Source organism: Narcine bancroftii, chromosome 7 (genome assembly GCF_036971445.1).
Source record: "Narcine bancroftii isolate sNarBan1 chromosome 7, sNarBan1.hap1, whole genome shotgun sequence".
In the NCBI taxonomy this organism is placed as follows: domain Eukaryota; kingdom Metazoa; phylum Chordata; class Chondrichthyes; order Torpediniformes; family Narcinidae; genus Narcine; species Narcine bancroftii.
Window position 1 is genome coordinate 4,227,554 of NC_091475.1, and position 20,834 is coordinate 4,248,387.

Genomic DNA, 20,834 nt, shown 5'->3' on the forward strand with positions numbered 1-20,834 from the left:
AATATTACCCCAAATCCATCAATATTACCCCAAATCCATCAATATTACCCCAAATCCATCAATATTACCCCAAATCCATCAATATTACCCAAAATCCATCAATATTACCCAAAATCCATCAATATTACCCAAAATCCATCAATATTACCCAAAATCCATCAATATTACCCAAAATCCATCAATATTACCCAAAATCCATCAATATAACTAATTACTTACTGTTTGTTGATGGTGCTGTTGCTTCTTTTGATTCTGTGGTCTTTCCTATTGAAACAAGGTGATGGGGTATTTAAACAGTGACAGAACATAATATTCAGATTTACTTCAGCCTACAAGTTACAGCAATATTTCTGAATTGTTAACATCAGTGCCTACAAGTTACTTTTAGATCTTAGTTAAGCCATTTGCAAAAACAACTTGATATCATTTAGTTAGCTGAAGAAATGAACTTACTATAGTCATCGACCATGAACAAGTCTCTTCAAGTTAAAACATAGAACTTTACAATCCAGTATAGGCCCGTCATCCCATGTTTTGCCTACCTATAGAAATCCACTAAACCTTCCTTACCTCACACCCATAACCCACTATTCTTTATTGCATCCATGTGCCTATCTAAGGGTATTTTAAATGTTTCTATTGTACCAGATAATGTAATCCAAGAACCCACTACTCTCTGCGTAAAAAAAGTACCCTGACATCTTCCTTCCCAAAACTTTCTTCCCTGTACCTTGTACAGTTGTCCTCTGGTGTTTGCTAGCCCTGGGAAAAAGGTCGTGGCTGTCCACCCTATTTATGCCTCATAATCTTGTAGACCTCTATTAAGTCACCTCTCATCCTTCTCCGCTCCAAAGAGAAAAATCCTAGCTGTCAACCTTTCCTCATAAGACACCTTCTCCAATCCAAGCAATATCATGGAAAAATCTCTTCTGCAGCTTCTCCATAGCTTCCATATCCTTCCTATGAGGCAGCCAGAAATGAACACAATATTCCAAGTGTGATTTAACCAAAGTTTTATAGAACTCCATCTATAGATAGGGGAGACATCCTACTGTATGCTACATTGGCTGGCACAAGAATAGATAATTTTATCCTTTATGTGTTTTAGCTAAAATACAAGCAGTTTAAAAAAAATTTCCAATTCTTTATTCGGTTTACTAAAAAGGTAATATAAATGTTAATTAAATATCAATACACATGCTCAATCCACTTAAATTTTTTAGCTAAGACTGCTTCTAGAAAAGGATGTTTATCTGACTCATGTTTGGAAGCTGCATCCAATTTATACAATCATATGCAAATAGATGAATATTATAAATAGTGAATATTTAGGTGTGTAAAATGGTCACATTAGCTAGAAAGATTATAACAACAAATTCATAAAAGTACATAGAAAAATAAGGGGATGTTAAAATATGCAGAGGCTTAAAACAAGACTAGAAAAGACTAATAATTTTTTTTAAAAGTTAAATATTAATTCAAAGACAGATTTGAGTAGGAATCAAAAGACGTGACAGGTGCAAAATATGCAGCTTTACTTTCAATAATGAAAAGAGAAGCATTTTGCTTTGGTTGATGTACCTTGTTGAACAAATGACAAGAGCATCTGCATGACATCTGCCACTGGTTTGCCGAGATAACCAGCCAGTCGATGGTGATCCTCCCACAGCTTTTCAACAGGAAAACTCCTCAGCTCCTGTAACTCTTGCTTATCTGCCCCAAGGTTCACAAGGACTTCAGTGATTCTATCCCACATAACTACAAAATCAGATTCTTCAATTCCAGTATTCATAGTTTAAAAAAGTTTTTTTTCGTAAATTACAAAGGTGCAAAATAACTGCACTTTTACTATGATCAATGATTGACGGCTTAGCGTTCCAACCTCAGTGGGGTGGGGGAAGGATCTTCAAATGTCTTATTAGTGAAGCCAGCAACATGATGTCAAACTTCTGTGAGTTGGGTTGCTCATTGTTGGATGGGTAAAGTAGGCTCCATTCACCTGCCTCTGAGGTATTATTATGGTAAGGCTGTAGAATGCGTTTATTTTTAAGCAATTCCCTCTTTAGTATCTGGGGTGGTATTGCCCGATCAAATATCTTCAAAACAGCTTCAGTGCCCTTTATTATGAGCAGATGGAGAAGACGGTAAAATAATGAATAATCCATGTCCTTGGAAAATGAATCTGTGATTAAAGTATTTCCAAAATTTGGCACACTGCCTTTGCCCGAAAGTCAATACAAAATCATTAGTGCGATTGCATGTCAAGTGGTTATAAAATATCATGGGCAAACATGAAATACATAGTTACAGAGAAAGTCTCCAACCTTACAAACATCATTCATTAAAAAAAATTTTTAGCCTAGAGAGGTAAAATTTTTAGTTAATTTATTCATTAATTTAGCTTTTAAAGTACCAAAGCAAAATATTTCCAAAGATATCAATCTGAAATAATGCTGGAAACACTCTGCTCATCACCTACAATGACTTGGATTTTGATGATTAACAGTGTTAATTGATTAACAATTAACATTGTTCAGTAAACATGAAGACTTAGCTGCCCTGTGGCATGGATTAGACCTTTGCAAATGCAGAATGCATACAAGTCGATGAGCAAAGACCAACAGTACTGATGTCATCAACCTAGCTGAGTAGCAATCGCATTGAAGGTACCACACATAGCAAACCAGAAACCAAATCAAAACACAAATCTATGGCAAAAAATCAAAAAATTCCTCTGGGTATCTATCCCATAGGATGATGATGGTTCCTTTCAGTCAGTTTGTGGGGTTTGATATGAGGATACCCACTCCTCAGAAAGGAACAGCACGTGTGTGAATGGATTTTATTAGGCGAGTAGGGTGTTGCATAGGTCCAGACCCACCTTCTCGACATCCCCTTCTGGATTCAGGAGCATGGTAAGGTCCAAGACAGCTGGGGGATGTTGTGTTGCAGTGAATGGCCAGACCAAGCTTCGATGCAAGGAATGCTCGTTCTGTGCTTCACGGCACATTTGCTAGATGGCCATTGACGCTATGAAAGGGTTCATCTGCCCTTTGGCAGGTCTTGCTTTTCATCCTGCAGGGTTACATGGAACCAGTAGCACTCCGACGAGTGACCTGACCAAAAAATATATACCATTACCAGGCACAGAACAGAGATCCGGAAGTGGAAAAAATCTAAGTGGATCTATGAACACAATGGATCAAAAAGCCCCTCTGGCGCTATAAATTTAAACAATTCCATTTTAAATGTTATAGAATCCAAACATCTACTTTTGCAGTATTTATATGTATCCAAAGATACAAATTCTGTGACAACCTATACACTTGTATTCTGCAGATGAAGCAATCAGATTTCTCCATTATAAAGGTGATAAACACTGTTTATTTTTGTAATACATAACAACTTCTTCTTCTTTGGCTTGGCTTCGCGGACGAAGATTTATGGAGGGGGTAAAAAGTCCACGTCAGCCGCAGGCTCGTTTGTGGCTGACAAGTCCGATGCGGGACAGGCAGACACGGTTGCAGCGGAAAATTGGTGGGTTGGGGTTGGGTGTTGGGTTTTTCCTCCTTTGCCTTTTGTCAGTGAGGTGGGCTCTGCGGTCTTCTTCAAAGGAGGTTGCTGCCCGCCGAACTGTGAGGCGCCAAGATGCACGGTTTGAGGCGAGATCAGCCCACTGGCGGTGGTCAATGGGGCAGGCACCAAGAGATTTCTTTAGGCAGTCCTTGTACCTTTTCTTTGGTACATCCGGTACCGCACGGCTGGCAGTCTCTTCAATCTGAGGCGCCTGCAAGCTCACACCAAGACACAAGAGAAACTTGTCCGTGAATTACTCTTTGCAGACGATGCCGCTTTAGTTGCCCATTCAGAGCCAGCTCTTCAGCGCTTGACGTCCTGCTTTGCGGAAACTGCCAAAATGTTTGGCCTGGAAGTCAGCCTGAAGAAAACTGAGGTCCTCCATCAGCCAGCTCCCCACCATGACTACCAGCCACCCCACATCTCCATCGGGCACACAAAACATAACAACTCAATATTTAGGTAATTGAACAAATTACCACAATTACAAAAATCCTTGAAAAAAACTGTTATTTGTTCCATGACTAAATTGAACTCTCAACCAACATCACTGGTGGATTTCCAGACCATATCCTGGACATAATAGATTGACGACCATTGTTTACAGTATGTTCATCTTAACAATTCTAATACAATATCCTAGGCTTTCTACCAATCTCTTCTTTCCCCTATTTGTGAAATTTTGTTCTCCATAAAGACACCTCATTTAAAGAAGTCTGGAGACAAAAATGACTTAGCTCCAAAAACTAGAACTGCTAGCAATTGATGGAATCACTAGTGCCTATCACAAATTTTCTTCTCGGGTTAATTTTGACATTTTGAAAATTAAAACTATCATCCTGAATAATCCAAGGTAGCTCCAACTTACTGAAGTTATCAAACTCCTGGTTAAATTTTTCAAATAATGGCTTCATTTTGGGAATCGCATCTTGTTCTTCAGCCAGAAGAAATACCAGATCTCCAATCTGACTGAGCATCTTATGGGTGGTAACCTGCTCCACCAACATGTATGGTCTTTGATCAGGTTGCAGTTGAAGTTAATATCTTGATCTCCTGTTGACTTATAGCTTTCCTTGATAACAGCTTTTTAGCAATGTTGATGATGAGATTATCTGCTTCATTGAGGATCTGAATTATGGTTTTCTTATAATTAAGTAAGAAGCACAAACTGTACTGATCACCTGAAAATAAAAACCACAATGTTTGCACACAATGAGAAGAATATCCTGTTCAGACAAAAATGGAATAGATTTTGAGATTTTGCTGGTTAAACTACAAAATATATCACTGTGACTATTTTAATGTTTGAATACTTAACATCATGTTTGTAAAGTTAACCTAACAGTAGGCTATTTCTTTACCATGAAAATAATAGAAAGGCAAGAGAAAAAACATAGTGATGCTACTTACAGCACCAGTGACTGGAGTTTGAATCTGGTGCTGTCTGTAAGGAGTTTGTACATTTCCTCTGTGTTATAGGGATTTCTGCCAAGCGATCTGGATTTCTCTCACCCTTCAAACTTACAGGGGTTGTAAATTAATTGGGGTATTTGTGCAGCATGGGTTTGTGGGCCTGAAGGGCCTGTAATCATGCTGTATGTCTAAATTTAATTTTTTTTGAAAAATACTTAATTATAGTTAATAGACAGAAAAATACACAATGGATTAGGATATCAATTTCTTTAATAAACTGGAGGAAATCAAATACACATTTGAGGGTCTAATGGAAAATTTTCCCACAAAAGGCAACCCTTCATGCGTTTTTTTTCCTCGAAACTATGAGTGCTTACAGAGATGGTTGTTCCAGTTTAATCGGAAATATTCCGATGATTCTATTAGCAAAGGTGCCAAGGTGGACAGGAATGGGGGTCTGGGCGTCTATCTAAGGATGTATTTGAACATTGGTGTATATGTGTATCGACTTGTCTGTTGAAAAATGGAAAATAGGAGCACAATGTACAACTGTATAATGTGTACAAAGTTGTTTTAGATGCTCAATAAATATACTGATTAAAAAAAGGAAAAGACATCAGAAAAGATTATACAAATTTCACCTCAAATGGTAAAATAAAATTCAATCTTTCTTTGGCTTGGCTTCGCGGACGAAGATTTATGGAGGGGGTAAAAAGTCCACGTCAGCTGCAGGCTCGTTTGTGGCTGACCAGTCCGATGCGGGACAGGCAGACACGATTGCAGCGGTTGCAAGGGAAAATTGGTTGGTTGGGGTTGGGTGTTGGGTTTTTCCTCCTTTGCCTTTTGTCAGTGAGGTGGGCTCTGCGGTCTTCTTCAAAGGAGGCTGCTGCCCGCCAAACTGTGAGGCGCCAAGGTGCACGGTTTGAGGCGTTATCAGCCCACTGGCGGTGGTCAATGTGGCAGGCACCAAGAGATTTCTTTAGGCAGTCCTTGTACCTTTTCTTTGGTGCACCTCTGTCACGGTGGCCAGTGGAGAGCTCGCCATATAATACGATCTTGGGAAGGCGATGGTCCTCCATTCTGGAGACGTGACCCATCCAGCGCAGCTGGATCTTCAGCAGCGTGGACTCGATGCTGTCGACCTCTGCCATCTCGAGTACCTCGACGTTAGGGGTGTGAGCGCTCCAATGGATGTTGAGGATGGAGCGGAGACAACGCTGGTGGAAGCGTTCTAGGAGCCGTAGGTGGTGCCGGTAGAGGACCCATGATTCGGAGCCGAACAGGAGTGTGGGTATGACAACGGCTCTGTATACGCTTATCTTTGTGAGGTTTTTCAGTTGGTTGTTTTTCCAGACTCTTTTGTGTAGTCTTCCAAAGGCGCTATTTGCCTTGGCGAGTCTGATGTCTATCTCATTGTCGATCCTTGCATCTGATGAAATGGTGCAGCCGAGATAGGTAAACTGGTTGACCGTTTTGAGTTTTGTGTGCCCGATGGAGATGTGGGGGGGCTGGTAGTCATGGTGGGGAGCTGGCTGATGGAGGACCTCAGTTTTCTTCAGGCTGACTTCCAGGCCAAACATTTTGGCAGTTTCCGCAAAGCAGGACGTCAAGCGCTGAAGAGCTGGCTCTGAATGGGCAACTAAAGCGGCATCATCTGCAAAGAGTAGTTCACGGACAAGTTTCTCTTGTGTCTTGGTGTGAGCTTGCAGGCGCCTCAGATTGAAGAGACTGCCATCCGTGCGGTACCGGATGTAAACAGCGTCTTCATTGTTGGTGAATAAAATTCAATAGCTTGTAATTAAACCACATGGTGATAACGAATGGTGTTGTAGAACTAAACATTTAAATAAATGTAATTCTGTGGCAGGGCAAGTAAGGTATAAATGTGCTCAAGATGATGTAGAATCCACTCACCCCTGTTATTAGTAATAGAACTGGTGGATATCCCACCAAGAACATATAGATGGAGATTAAACTTCATGCTACTTAAAAGACAGGAATTTAGAGAATTTATTGAGCGCCAAATTAAAATGTACTTTGAAATAAATACAGAATCAGTGAAAGACAAATTTATATTATGGGATGCAATGAAAGCCTTCATCAGAGGGCAGATAATAAGTTATGTAACTAAGATGAAGAAGGACTACAATTGGGAAATAGAACAGCTGGAAAGGGAAACAGTAAGTACAGAAAAAGAACGAGTAACAAGGGAAGATACAACAAAAAGAGAATTGGCGGACAAAAAAATAAAATACGAAACACTACAAACGTACAAGGTGGAGAAGAACATAATGAAAATAAAGCAGAAGTATTATGAGCTAGGAGAAAAAACACACAAAGTACTGGCTTGGCAGCTTCAAACAGAACAAGCTAAAAGAACGGTATTGGCATCAAGGAAAAAGGACAAACAAATTACATATAACCCAACCGAGATCAATGAAAATTTTAAAGAATTCTACGAGCAATTATACCGAACTGAGAACGAAGGGAAAGAAGTCAAAATAGATGAGTTTCTAGCTAAAATTGAACTACTGCAATTGCAAGAAGAGGAGCAAAACAAATTGATAAAATCATTTGAAATAGAGGAAATACAAGATATATTAAAAAAGCTACCAAACAATAAAACGCCTGGGGAGGACGGGCTCCCAATAGAATTCTATAAAACATTTAAAGAGTTAATAATTCCTCCTCTCCTGGAAGTAATGAACCAGACTGAAGAAACACAAAGCATGCCAGATTTATGTAAAACAGCAATAATTACAGTAATACCAAAGACAGGGAAAGATCCACTAACACCAGCATCATATAGACCAATATCTCTACTTAACTCAGATTATAAGATAATAGCAAAACTATTAGCAAACAGATTGGCCGACTGTGTACCAAAAATAGTAAAACTAGATCAAACTGGATTTATTAAGACGTACAACAGACAATGTCTGTAAGTTCATTAACTTAATCCATGCAGTACAAGGAAATAAGACGCCAACAGTGGCTATTGCTTTAGACGCAGAGAAAGCCTTTGACAGGGTAGAATGGAATTATTTATTCAAAGTATTACAGAGGTTCAACCTACCAGAGAAATATATTAATTGGATTAAAGCATTATATAAGGGTCCAATGGCAAAGGTGACAGTAAATGGATATATATCAAACCAATTTAAATTAAGCAGATCAACTAGGCAGGGATGTCCACTATCTCCCTCACTGTTCGCTTTAGCAATAGAACCATTGGCAGAACTGATAAGAACAGAAAATAAAAGGGATAAAAATAAAAGAGAAGGAATATAAAATCAGTCTATTTGCAGATGACATCACAGTATACTTAACAGAACCAGAATTATCAATAAAAGAATTACATAAGAAATTGAAGGAATATGGAGAAATATCGGGGTACAAGATCAACGCAAATAAAAGTGAAGCGATGCCAATGAATAATGCGGATTTCACAAAATTTAAAAAAGAATCAGTATTTAAATGGCAAACACAAGCAATCCGATACCTAGGTATTAGACAAGATAATAATCTAGGCCGTCTATACAAATTAAATTATCAGCCATTAATGAAGAAATTACAAGATGACTTAGAACATTGGAAAGATTTACCACTAACACTGATAGGAAGGGTAAATTACATTAAAATGAATATTTTCCCAAGGATACAATACCTATTTCAATCATTACCAATTCCCTTAACAGAGAAATTCTTCAATGAACTAAATAAGGAAATTCTTATGGAAAGGGAGGAAGCAGAGGATAGCGCTAGATAAATTAACAGAGAGGTATAATCAAGGTGGTTTGCAGCTACCAAATTTTAAGAATTATTATAGAGCAGCACAATTAAGATATCTATCAGATTTTTATCAAACAAGGGAAAAACCAGATTGGACCAGGATAGAGCTAGATAAAATAGGGGAGAAGGTACCAGAACATATACTTTATAAGTGGGATGAAAAACTGGTGCAATATAGAAGTTCACCAGTACTGCACCATCTGCTCAACATTTGGAAGAAGATTCACGTAGAAAGGAAAAAAACAAATTACCAACTACCAAAATTATTATTGATGCAAAATCAACTAATGCCTTTCACAATAAATAACCTTTCCTTTAGAGAATGGGAGAGAAAAGGATTTAAAAGAATAGAAAATTGTTTTTTGGGAAATAATTTATTATCATTTGAACAAATGAAGTACAAAATACCACCAACTGAAAACCTACTTAAAGGACAAATTGGGAAGCAGACTGAGGTTACCAGAAGGAAGCAGCTTTGAATATGTGATTACAGATACCATGATAATTAAAAGATTTATAACAAACATGTACATCAAGCTGCAAGAGAAAGAAAATGATGAAATAAGCTGTAAACCCAAACAAAAGTGGGAACAAGATCTAAACATAAATATAAAAAATGAAATATGGGAAAAGCTATTCTCCGGAACTATGAGAAATACAATAAACACGAGGTTACGCATGATACAATATAATTGGTTACACAGGCTATACACCACGCCCCAAAAGTTAAATAAATGGGACCCAACAGTATCAGATAGATGTTTTTGCTGTAAGAAGGAAACGGGAACAACAGTACATGCAATTCGGGCATGTGAGCAAGTGGAAAAGTTTTGGGAAGATCTAAATCAGGTATTAAATAAAATCACAAAAAGCAACATACCAAAAAATCAGAGATCTTTCTTCTAAATAATATAAGAAGTAAAGAACTTGGACTCGATTTGGATGGAGCACAAAAAAGATTTATTATGATAGCCTTAGCTGTAGCAAAAAAATGTATTATGTCAACCTGGAAATCAGAAGAGAGCCTGAGAGTACAGCAATGGTACACAGAAATGAATAAATGTATTCCATTGGAAAAAATAACATATAATTTAAAAAATAAAGTCACATTATTCAAACAAATTTGGGAACCGTACATGGAACACAACAGAGGGTCTACAACGGACCTCCACCCCCTAAAATGATAGAATGAGAAGATGAAATGACCCAGTGTGTAAAAGTAGAAGACACAATTTTCTTGATTATTTTCATTGTGTGATGACATTGTTTAATGGGTTTATTGTATATGTTGAACATTTAATGGGTTTGGACTGGGGTGGGAAGGAGGGAGAGAAGGGAGCGGAGAAAAAAAGAGAAAATGACACTGTATATTGAAGAGGGAAATGTTTGTGTGTATTTTGGTTAATATGGTTCATATTTTGGTCAATATGGTTCATAGTGTGAAAAATAAAAAAAATATAAAAAGATGATGTAGAATCATAATTTGTGTCCTGTCCAATTTCTGCAGAGCCCCAAACTTTTTGGTCAATTTGAAATCTAGTTTGGAAAATATTTCAATAACACTTTTAGAAATTATAACAATGCTTATGTTTACTTCTCCAAATGTCTAGAGTCGATATACAAAAGTGCTGGAGGAGCTCAGCAGGTCCTGCAAAGTTTGGGCCTGAGCCCCTTGTCAAGATGTACCTTGACGAAGGGCTAGACCTGAAGTGCTGGTTATCCTTTGCAATATTTTGCACTTTATGTATTACAAGGATATTAGACCTAGCATCTGTGGTATTTCAGGTTACAAAAGGACCTGCAATCTATTGATGAGGATGAATCTTCCACAATTAGTGCTCAAAGTACAATGCTTCTTCACAAATAAACCCAGAACTAGGAATTTGCCCAGCAATGTAGTTTGATTCACAACATTGCTCATTTGCAAGTGGAATACTGCAATACTCGTAAGTGCAGGAGAAACTCAGCAGGTCACGCAGCATCTACAGAAAGTAAAAGGTAACCAATATTTTGGGTCTACCTTTACTTTATACCTTTACTCTGGGTTACTCTTTAACTTCTATAGTTGCTGGGATTCTCCAGCACATTTATATATTTACTACAATGACAGCATTTGCAGATTACGCAAACTATGATAGTACAGTCTGTTTTGGGAAAATTCAGAATAAATTAAAATCCAAATCTTACTTAATTCCAAGATGAACTTTGCCCATTCCAAAAGTTCTCGGTGATTAGAAATATTCTGATTTATAAGTTGACTCAGGAAATGACTCATTTTAAAATGGCAGTTCCATTCCAAAACATGGTCTACAATATTTTCAGCTGTATTTTTATTGGTCTTTTCAGCAAGCTCTTCTTTCAAGTTACACTTGATTAGCAGTTCAGACAGGTTTTCAATTTCACCAATTGCATTTTCGATCAGCTTCCTGTTGTGAGTAATCTCTTGAAATAGACGACACTTGGCTGTTTGAAAGAACAAGATTTTATAAACTTGTATGGTTAAAAACTATGGTATTTAGTAGTCTACAATTTCACATTCCATCAAACCTTGCATGAACAAGGTAACAGTCATTGGGTAACCAATAAGATTCCATTGGGCAATGAAGTACAATTCTCTGAGCTCTTCTTGGATCAGGTTAGGCTGTATGGTTGCTTAAAAAAATAAATGGACAGAGTCACAGTGGTATGACACTACTTGCAAAAGTGAAAAAATGTAAATAGCGTAGGAAATGCTCCCTTCTTTATAGTGTAAGACACTGCTCTGGAATCTGGCCATCTGACCCTGAATGGAGTCAAAGAATTCAACAAATTCAGGTACAAGTTCAAATTGGTGAGTGATTGGGCCAGTTTTATTTTCCGTATTTGACAGCATATAGGACCCACTGGCATACAAGTCCTATCCCATTTTTAGCATAAGATTTCATAAAAAAATTGTGTTAGTGTATTTACCTCATTCAGCAAGCGACATTACACCTGAACAAATGGAATGAGGTGCAGGGGTGGGTGGCAGTGAGCAAGCGGCCTGAGCTGCTCACTCACTGCCACCTGTCCATGTCTCAATCTGTTCGGGGAGCTGTGCTGGTCGAACAAAGCCTGAACAACGGGAGGGAGAGAGCAAGTGGCGGAAAGGAGAAAGCAAGAGCTGCCGGGCGTGAAGGAGGGAGAGACCGAGCCATCTTACTGGGGGAAATGAGCAGCAGTGGGGACTCTGGAAACCCCAGGTGAGAAGTTTGAGCGTTTTCCTCCTGTCACTATCTTGCAAAATGGTAGCACCAAAATGTTACCTTTGTGTATAGGACCTGGGGTGGTTTTTTGAGGTGATTTTTTTGGGGAAAAAGGGGAGGGGGGGGTCTTGTATGCCATCAAATACGGTATATACCCAGATAGCTCTTGTGAATGTTATGTTCTAATGAATATTATGCTCTAAACCCACAGATCTTCTTGCAACAGCAAATAACTTGGTTAGAATAGGCACATCATTAGGGTCTTAAAAAATATTACAAATTAATTGGGTGGTAATATTTATCTTATCATATCTTAAAGTATCACATTTCAAAATTATGTAACTGCTTTAAGATGTAAAATAGCATGCAGCACTGTTCAACTTTAATTCAGAATTTCTTGGTAATCTTTCCAAATCTATTTTAAAATAAGAGCACTATATTCATGATAAAAATTACATAAATTAACTTCCATGTCCTCGATCCGCCAAAAAGAAACCATAAATTGTAACAAAAAAATCTGAAGGTCAGACATTCTCTGTGGAGAAAAAGAGACAGATCTTGCGTCAGAATTTTTAATAAGATGGTGGCACTGGTAGAATTGCTGTAACACCTGTGCTGCTGTTGGTCCAGACCTGGGAGAGTGGAGACACAGAGATGGTCCGTCAAACACCAGGTCCTCATGCGGTGGCTCCGTAGAGACTTTAAACGGTACATTAAAGGGGTTGCTGGTGTTTGTAAGTAAAATCTTGCAACCGCAGACATCTGTGCCCTAGATAGCGTGCCTGTGTTCAGCAGCAGCCACAAGGGGTTGCAGACTCCAGGCAAGCAGTCGACCAGTGCAGGGCAACAGAAACAGGGATAACACCCCCTTTACTGAGGAGAAGCAGCATGGGAGATGACCCTGCAGGACAGTGATCACAGCAGTAAGCCAGAAAAGGGCTCAGCAGCTGAGGGACCCACTCAGGTTGCACATAACTTACAATCGGCGACCCACATGGGCTGCGGACTTCTGGAAACTGGCTCATGCGGGGGGGTGGGGGGGGGGAAGGAGGCCGAGCGAGGCCAAGAGAGATAATAATTCCACAAACCTGATGGATAGATTGAATATAATTCATTCTTTGTCGTATCAATTTCATTTTGCTCATGGCATTTACTGGATTCTTCTGGAACATCCATTTCTTTTCTTTCTTTCTTTCTGTAATAAGGACAAGAATTAGGAACGAGATTAAACCACATGTGACTAGTGGTTTAATCTAGTGGCTGGGATTGGCAACCATCACTGTGCATGCGCCAGTCGACACTTCATGCTCTGTCATCACACTTCCCCCTCACCATGCATGCACCAGCTGGCACTTCGTGCACCACCATCACACTTTCTCCTCATCGTGCATGCACATAGCCATGCACACTGAATTTAACAGGCAAGTATCTTTTCTGCCACTTAATTAGTCATCCATTTGGGAGCTGTAGGGCCTACATCCCCAAATGGAGGACAAATTAACATCCGGTTTAAGGAGGCACCAAACGGAGGACAGAGAGCTCAAAAGCCAGACTGTCCAGCCTAAAACCAGACGTCTGGCCACCCTAACTCAAGAATGTAAAGATTATTTACTATTTCATCCAGCATGGTGATCAAAAGAAGCTGGTGGTCGGAAAGTCAGCAGATCAAACAGCATTCATAGAAAGCAAAAGGCAGACAACATTTCAGCTCTGAGCCCTTCTTCAGGAGGGCTGAAAATCAAGCCCCACCCCTCCCCCCACTTATCTTCTTATTCAGGGGTGTACTGAATTTGGTGTACTGCATAGACCCCAGAAGATTTCTTGTCATCATCAGTTCATCATAAATGATATTGGCTTTGGCACTGCCTTCTTTCTACAACTACTATGTGTTTTGCTGCATGCCTTTTAACTTGTATTTATAGTTATAAAATTCATGTAATAGAATAATGTGGACATACTTCAAAACAAGATGATTTTGCCTCCTCGTGTCTCATTTTTGAACTTTGTTGTTCTTGGTCCACCACAGCATCATCAATCAGAAAATTTAATACACCTGTAAGATAATAATGAGTTCAGTAAAAATTCAGTTCAATCCTATTGTTTATCATTAGGATTTCACTTTCTACTCGCTCTCACTTTTCCAGTTCATCATCTTGACTCACAAGATTTATTTTATGGATGAAAGTAATTTCTCCATTTCATTCTTCACTCCTAGTCACTTAGAATGCATTTAATAATACATTTGTCACAATTATTGGTACAAATTCATTGTAATGGATATCCACGATTCCTCGTAAAAATGACACAACTGATTTAATAAAATAAAGTTATACGAGACAAATTGTTGTAACAGTGAAACCCAAGTGGAGCTTTCACCTTCTCACATTTGCCTTGCATCTTCCCAGAAAAGATACAAAGCCTAAGTATTCTCCGTTGTCTTAATGTGTGATACCATGCGAGTTAGTTAACCCTTCCTATCTCCCTCTGCCAGGTCCAGACAATGTTGCTGCTGCACTGCTCGAGTGACTTGGGTTTGACTGGGTGCTGAGAGAATGGAGTTTGGGCATTCTCCTACTCTGGTTTCTCTTACATATTGCAGCCGCTTCCTATATCTCAAAAAGTTTCTCTATTCAAAACAAGAAATAGAAATGACCCAGGAAATGAATAAACTGGAAAGGATACTTAGAAATAGGATTTCCAGGTATGTGCATTTGGAAAGCCCTGACCAGATCAACAAGGTTAAGTGTGAGCCAAGTTATGTCTTGTAAACTTAGATTTTTTGAGGAGGTAATGAAGATGGATGATGCATTTAGGACAGTGGATATTGTTTATGGACTTGAGTAAGGCATTTGACAAGGTCCCTCATGGTAGGCTGATCCAAAAGGTAAAGCTGCTTGGGATCCACAGTGAATTGATGGTTTGAATTCAGAATTGACTTGCCTGTAGGAAGGCAGCAGTGGTAGGGTGTTACTCTAATCGGATGTTCACCAATGGTGTTCTGCAGGGATTGGTGCTGCAACCCCTGTTCTTTATGATAAAGGACTAGAAATTTAAAAAAGTAGATAAGCAATTGGTAACTTTGCAAAGGACACAGAGAATGGTGACGTTGTGGAGAATGTAGAGGGCTACAAAGGAATCTGCAGGAAACTGAGTAGTTACAGATATGGTAGGGAAACCATGTTTAATCTGAACAAATGAGGTATTGCCCTTTGGGGTGGGTCAAATGCAAGGAGAAAGTTACACATTTACAGGCAAGCTATTTAACAGCATTTATAACTGTTGAAAATCGGAGGCTTGCCTTTATTTGGAAGGAGCATTGGGTACAAGGGTAAGGAAGCCATTTTGGAGCTCTATCAAATTTTGGATATGCTGCACTTTGAATACTGTGTGCAATTCTGAATTCTCCATTACAGAAATGACGTGATGATTTTGCAAAAAAATACTGGATGGCAATGGCCAGATAGAGGTCAGTGCGCAAGATTACAAAAGTGCTACCCTTGTCTGTGGGTTTGATGGCAAGGTTGGGATAAATGTGGAGAGAATGTAGGGCAAGATATTCCGAGGGTGTGAGACTGGAATGGGTGAGGGGAGTAGGTAACTTCTAGTCTTTGGAGTTAAAACGCATCAGCTTGCTCGCACTATTTACAGAATGCACTGCAGCAATTCACCAAGGCCCCTCTGACATGATCTTCCAAACTCACAAGCTCCAGCAGGTAGGTCAAGGACAGTAAGGCCATGGGAACATCACCATCTGGAACTTGCCCTCTAAAGCCACGGACCATCCTTAGTTGGAAATCCTAGTCCTAGCAATGGTTTATCCATTCGACAGATCGAAGGGGTTCAAGAAGGCAGCTTTTTCATGAGCAATTTAATTCAATCAGCAAACCCACTCCCCTTAAATTAATAAAATGTGCTCCAAGACAAAATGATCTCCAACAGATTAGTAAGATTACCAGCCCAACATCTCAGATTCAAACCAAACTCCTGCCACCCCATGGGATTCCTCTGCAAAGATCTGCGAATGGCTATTAGTGTGCAAGTGAAGACGGAACCGAAGAGCAGTGGATGAGAAAGGATTATGGGGGATTGCTCGGTGAACCAGCAATGATTCCTATGCTACGTGTCCTCTCAGTATTGGTGAAAAGGGGAGCAGGGGGTCCGGCGGCCGCCACGTCGTGTCTGCTGGTGTCGGGAGAGGGGGTCCACGAGCGGCACGTGCAGTGAAGGGGCCAGAATCAGGCCTTGAGGAAGGCGCCAATAAAGAAACCGACCGGAACCCCCCAACCCAACCAACATCTGGTCAAGGTGACGCCGTCACCTACCGTTCGCGGCCATGACTGTCCTGGAGAAGGGGGACGATGATCGCTAACACTTCCTGCTCTGTTAGCAGACGCTTAAAGGACCTCGCCCGCCGGTTGGAGCGCCCCCCCGCGACTCGGAGGAAGAATGTCGATCGGGTCCGGCTCGTCCGGAGGATGATTTCCCGCAGCCGCGGCCCCTTACAACAACGGAGCAAGATTGAAGCCATAGTTTCTAATCCTAGCCGGGGGAGAAACGTTGTTAACGCAGATTTGAGGCCCGCCCGCAACGCTGTGGCGGGGAAAGGCCTCGGGCGGTAATGACTCTGGGCTACGGCCGCCACGGGAATGGGAGGCAGGAGAACCGCTGGAAGTCGGCGGGTCCGCACCGTCTTTGGAGGTGAAGCCATGGGGGAGGCCGGGGGGTTGGTGCAGACAGTGAAGCACGAACTAGATGGAGCCCGTGGGTTGGACCAGTGATCTTCACAGACCGAAACGTGGAAGGGCGGAAGAGGGGGCGGTCTAACACAGTCCTGGTGACGAATGGGCTAACAGTTTCCTCTGGGGAGGGGCCCTCCGCCTCCCTGCAAAAGCGCAGGACTTTGGCGATGGCCCTAAAAAGCTGAACCTTAGCCTTGTTGATGCAGACTTTTCAGCTGTAGCCCCAGGGTCACCCTCCTGCGATTAGCTGAGAGGAGACGAGAGGAGGGAAGGGGAGAGGAGAGAGGGGGAAAAGGGGGGAGGGGAGAGAAGGAGGGCGGGGAAATCAACCCAGTGGAACAGACTGGTAGAACTGCACAAAGCTGCTTGGTGTGGTATGTCACCAGCACAATTCCTTATGGGACATAGACTAAAATCAAACCTTCCCATTCTGGAGAACCTCCTAAAAACAAAAGAGGGGGAGAAACAACAACAGAAAGAAAAGCAAAAGTATTACTTTAACAGATGAACAAAAAACCGATCGGAACTCGACACTGGTGAGCAAGTAAGGCTAAAAGATAAAACAAACTTTGGGTCTAATAAGAGAAGTCCAACCAAGATCATAACACCATTCAGACCTATGAAGGAGCTGTTCTGCGAAGAAATCGTCGAGATCTTCAAATGGGACCAGCCACAGTAGATGGAAAGGCGGATACTGTTGAACAACCTGAATGCACAGCTGAGAAGACCTCGTCTGAGGCCATATGTCATACGAAGACAGACCTCTGCTCAGGTCAAGCAATGAACTTTATGTCTCAAGGACTGTTCAGCCCGAAACATTGGTTATGCATCTTCATCTTTGCTCTATAAAGTACACTGTTTTAACCTGCTTTGTTTGTACAGCGCTGTATTTTTACTTTAACCACCTTGCCTGCATTTTACTCCTGCTCAAGGTCGATGGACAAGAGTCGATGGAAGTCCTGCTCTCACGTCGTGACGTCACGAGTCACGCACGGCGCCGGCCTCCCGCGTGCGCATGCGTTCTCCGCCCGTGCTGAGGGGGCTGGGGGCCTCAGGATCCATCTGGGAGGAGATTTCTAGCGGTGATTTCCAGGTATTGGAGAGCGAAGCAAATTTGGAAGTTAATTGATGCTTTTAGGGTTGAGCACTAACTAATTCATTCATAAATTGCGCTGCGAGGCGGGAAGGTTGAGCCGTTGGACGATTGGAAAGTCTGTTAGGTGAGGGGCGCTTGGCCGCTCGCCCGCGTGTATTAGAGCCTCACAAGGCGGTCTGTGCGGGACTCGGTCAGTGAGGCATCTGCTTGACATGAATTCCACTGCTTTGTTCGTGTACGACACCGGCAGCGACTCAGGCGCCGTTTGAATTGGGCGCGCGGCGGCCTGACGGTTAATGGAGGCGGGGGATCGTGAATGAGGGAGGGCGCGCGACCCGCCTCCAGCAACCGTCAGGCCGCCGCGCGCCCAATTCAAACGGCAATCGGACCCCCCTCGGCCCCCCCCCTCCTGCCCCTCGGCCCCCCCTCCTGCCCCTCGGCCCCCCCCCTCCTGCCCCTCGGCCCCCCCCTCCTGCCCCTCGGCCCCCCCCTCCTGCCCCTCGGCCCCCCCCCTCCTGCCCCTCGGCCCCCCCCCTCCTGCCCCTCGGCCCCCCCCTCCTGCCCCTCGGCCCCCCCCTCCTGCCCCTCGGCCCCCCCCTCCTGCCCCTCGGCCCCCCCCTCCTGCCCCTCGGCCCCCCCCTCCTGCCCCTCGGCCCCCCCCTCCTGCCCCTCGGCCCCCCCCTCCTGCCCCTCGGCCCCCCCCTCCTGCCCCTCGGCCCCCCCCTCCTGCCCCTCGGCCCCCCCCTCCTGCCCCTCGGCCCCCCCCTCCTGCCCCTCGGCCCCCCCCTCCTGCCCCTCGGCCCCCCCTCCTGCCCCTCGGCCCCCCCCTCCTGCCCCTCGGCCCCCCCCTCCTGCCCCTCGGCCCCCCCCTCCTGCCCCCCCCCCTGCCCCCCCCTCCCGCCCCCCCCTCCCGCCCCCACCCTCCCGCCCCCCCCTCCCGCCCCCCCCTCCCGCCCCCCCCTCCCGCCCCCCCCTCCCGCCCCCCCCTCCTGCCCCCCCCCCTCCTGCCCCCCCCCCTCCTGCCCCCCCCCCTCCTGCCCCCCCCCCTCCTGCCCCCCCCCCTCCTGCCCCCCCCCTCCTGCCCCCCCCCCTCCTGCCCCCCCCCCTCCTGCCCCCCCCCTCCTGCCCCCCCCCTCCTGCCTCCCCCCCCCTCCTGCCCCCCCTCCTGCCCCCCCCCCTCCTGCCCCCCCCCCTCCTGCCCCCCCCCTCCTGCCTCCCCCCCCTCCTGCCCCCCCCCCTCCTGCCCCCCCCCCTCCTGCCCCCCCCCTCCTGCCCCCCCCCTCCTGCCCCCCCCCTCCTGCCCCCCCCCTCCTGCCCCCCCCCTCCTGCCCCCCCCCTCCTGCCCCCCCCCTCCTGCCCCCCCCCTCCTGCCCCCCCCCTCCTGCCCCCCCCCCTCCTGCCCCCCCCCTCCTGCCCCCCCCCTCCTGCCCCCCCCCCCTCCTGCCCCCCCCCTCCTGCCCCCCCCCTCCTGCCCCCCCCCTCCTGCCCCCCCCCTCCTGCCCCCCCCCTCCTGCCCCCCCCCTCCTGCCCCCCCCCCTCCTGCCCCCCCCCCTCCTGCCCCCCCCCCTCCTGCCCCCCCCCTCCTGCCCCCCCCCTCCTGCCCCCCCCCCTCCTGCCCCCCCCCCTCCTGCCCCCCCCCCTCCTGCCCCCCCCCTCCTGCCCCCCCCCCTCCTGCCCCCCCCCCTCCTGCCCCCCCCCCTCCTGCCCCCCCCCCTCCTGCCCCCCCCCCTCCTGCCCCCCCCCCTCCTGCCCCCCCCCCTCCTGCCCCCCCCCCTCCTGCCCCCCCCCCTCCTGCCCCCCCCCCTCCTGCCCCCCCCCCTCCTGCCCCCCCCCCTCCTGCCCCCCCCCCTCCTGCCCCCCCCCCTCCTGCCCCCCCCCCTCCTGCCCCCCCCCCTCCTGCCCCCCCCCCCTCCTGCCCCCCCCCCTCCTGCCCCCCCCCCTCCTGCCCCCCCCCCTCCTGCCCCCCCCCCTCCTGCCCCCCCCCCTCCTGCCCCCCCCCCTCCTGCCCCCCCCCCTCCTGCCCCCCCCCTCCTGCCCCCCCCCCTCCTGCCCCCCCCCCTCCTGCCCCCCCCCCTCCTGCCCCCCCCCCTCCTGCCCCCCCCCCCTCCTGCCCCCCCCCCTCCTGCCCCCCCCCCCTCCTGCCCCCCCCCCCTCCGTTAGGGTTAGGATGAACAGAAAGGAACTGAAAGAAAGATGTTGTCACCTGAAGGGAGCACCAAAGCCTGGTGAACTTTATATATGTTAAATTCTGTGCACAGTATAAGAATCGCCTGCAACCTGAGAACTTGGAAGAAGGAAAAGTGAGATTGGATTGTAAACCAAATAACTTTCTTAAATTTACACACACATCACATATATGTGCGCTTAGAATTAGAAGGGGGTTAAGTTAATAGTGAGATAAGTTAAAATTTGATTCTGTTTTCATGTTTAAAGATAATTAAAACAGCTTTTGTGTAAGTAACCATTTGTGAATATCTATTGCTGCTGAGTTTTGGGGTCCTTTGGGCTCGTAACAATATCCTCTGTGGCTGGAGTCTCATTAAGAACATGCAAGTTTTACATTGTGCTGAGAAATAACTTTTTTAAAATAAATTCTTTCATAGTAATGCTGCTAAAATTGTAAATTCCGTTAATCTGGTTTAAATTCTCTTTTATTTTACAGAAATGGATTTAACTTCCATGAAATCCCTGTTGTTGGCCATCACACAGTATAAAAATGCCAAATCTGAAAACAATGCTTTACAAATACAAAAACAATTGGATGTAAGTACAGCTCATACTGTATTAAAGAAATGTAAATGAGTTTGCTTTTTTGTGGGGTAGTTATCTCCCTCTCTTGCCACTCTACCTCCATCCATAAATTTGTGGATGAAACCAAAGGTGAGATGAATATAGAAGAGAGAAAAGGGACTAGTTGCTTGGTGCCAGGACAACAGCTATTCCTAGACTGTCAGCAAGATCAAGTAGTTGGTTTTCGACTTCAGGAAGAGGGAC

At 44.6% G+C, this 20,834-nt stretch overlaps 1 protein-coding gene and 1 pseudogene across 4 annotated transcripts in view; one reads left to right on the plus strand and one right to left on the minus strand.

The window, feature by feature from the left end:
• The window catches only part of LOC138739740 (E3 ubiquitin-protein ligase DZIP3-like), a 46,435-nt pseudogene extending 28,793 nt beyond the window's left edge, over nucleotides 1–17,642 (minus strand).
• The window catches only part of cip2a (cellular inhibitor of PP2A), a 67,684-nt gene continuing 63,014 nt past the window's right edge, over nucleotides 16,165–20,834 (plus strand). Inside the window, exons 1-3 of one of the 4 annotated variants that reach the window (XM_069888598.1) lie at nucleotides 16,165–16,703; nucleotides 17,677–17,837; nucleotides 20,503–20,603. In XM_069888598.1, coding sequence (XP_069744699.1) covers nucleotides 20,505–20,603 — 99 coding nt within the window. In that variant the 5' untranslated portion in view covers nucleotides 16,165–16,703; nucleotides 17,677–17,837; nucleotides 20,503–20,504. Of the gene's footprint in view, nucleotides 16,704–17,676; nucleotides 17,838–19,994; nucleotides 20,154–20,502; nucleotides 20,604–20,834 lie in introns of those variants that run through there. The other 3 variants (XM_069888597.1, XM_069888599.1, XM_069888600.1) reach the window with 3 other exon arrangements.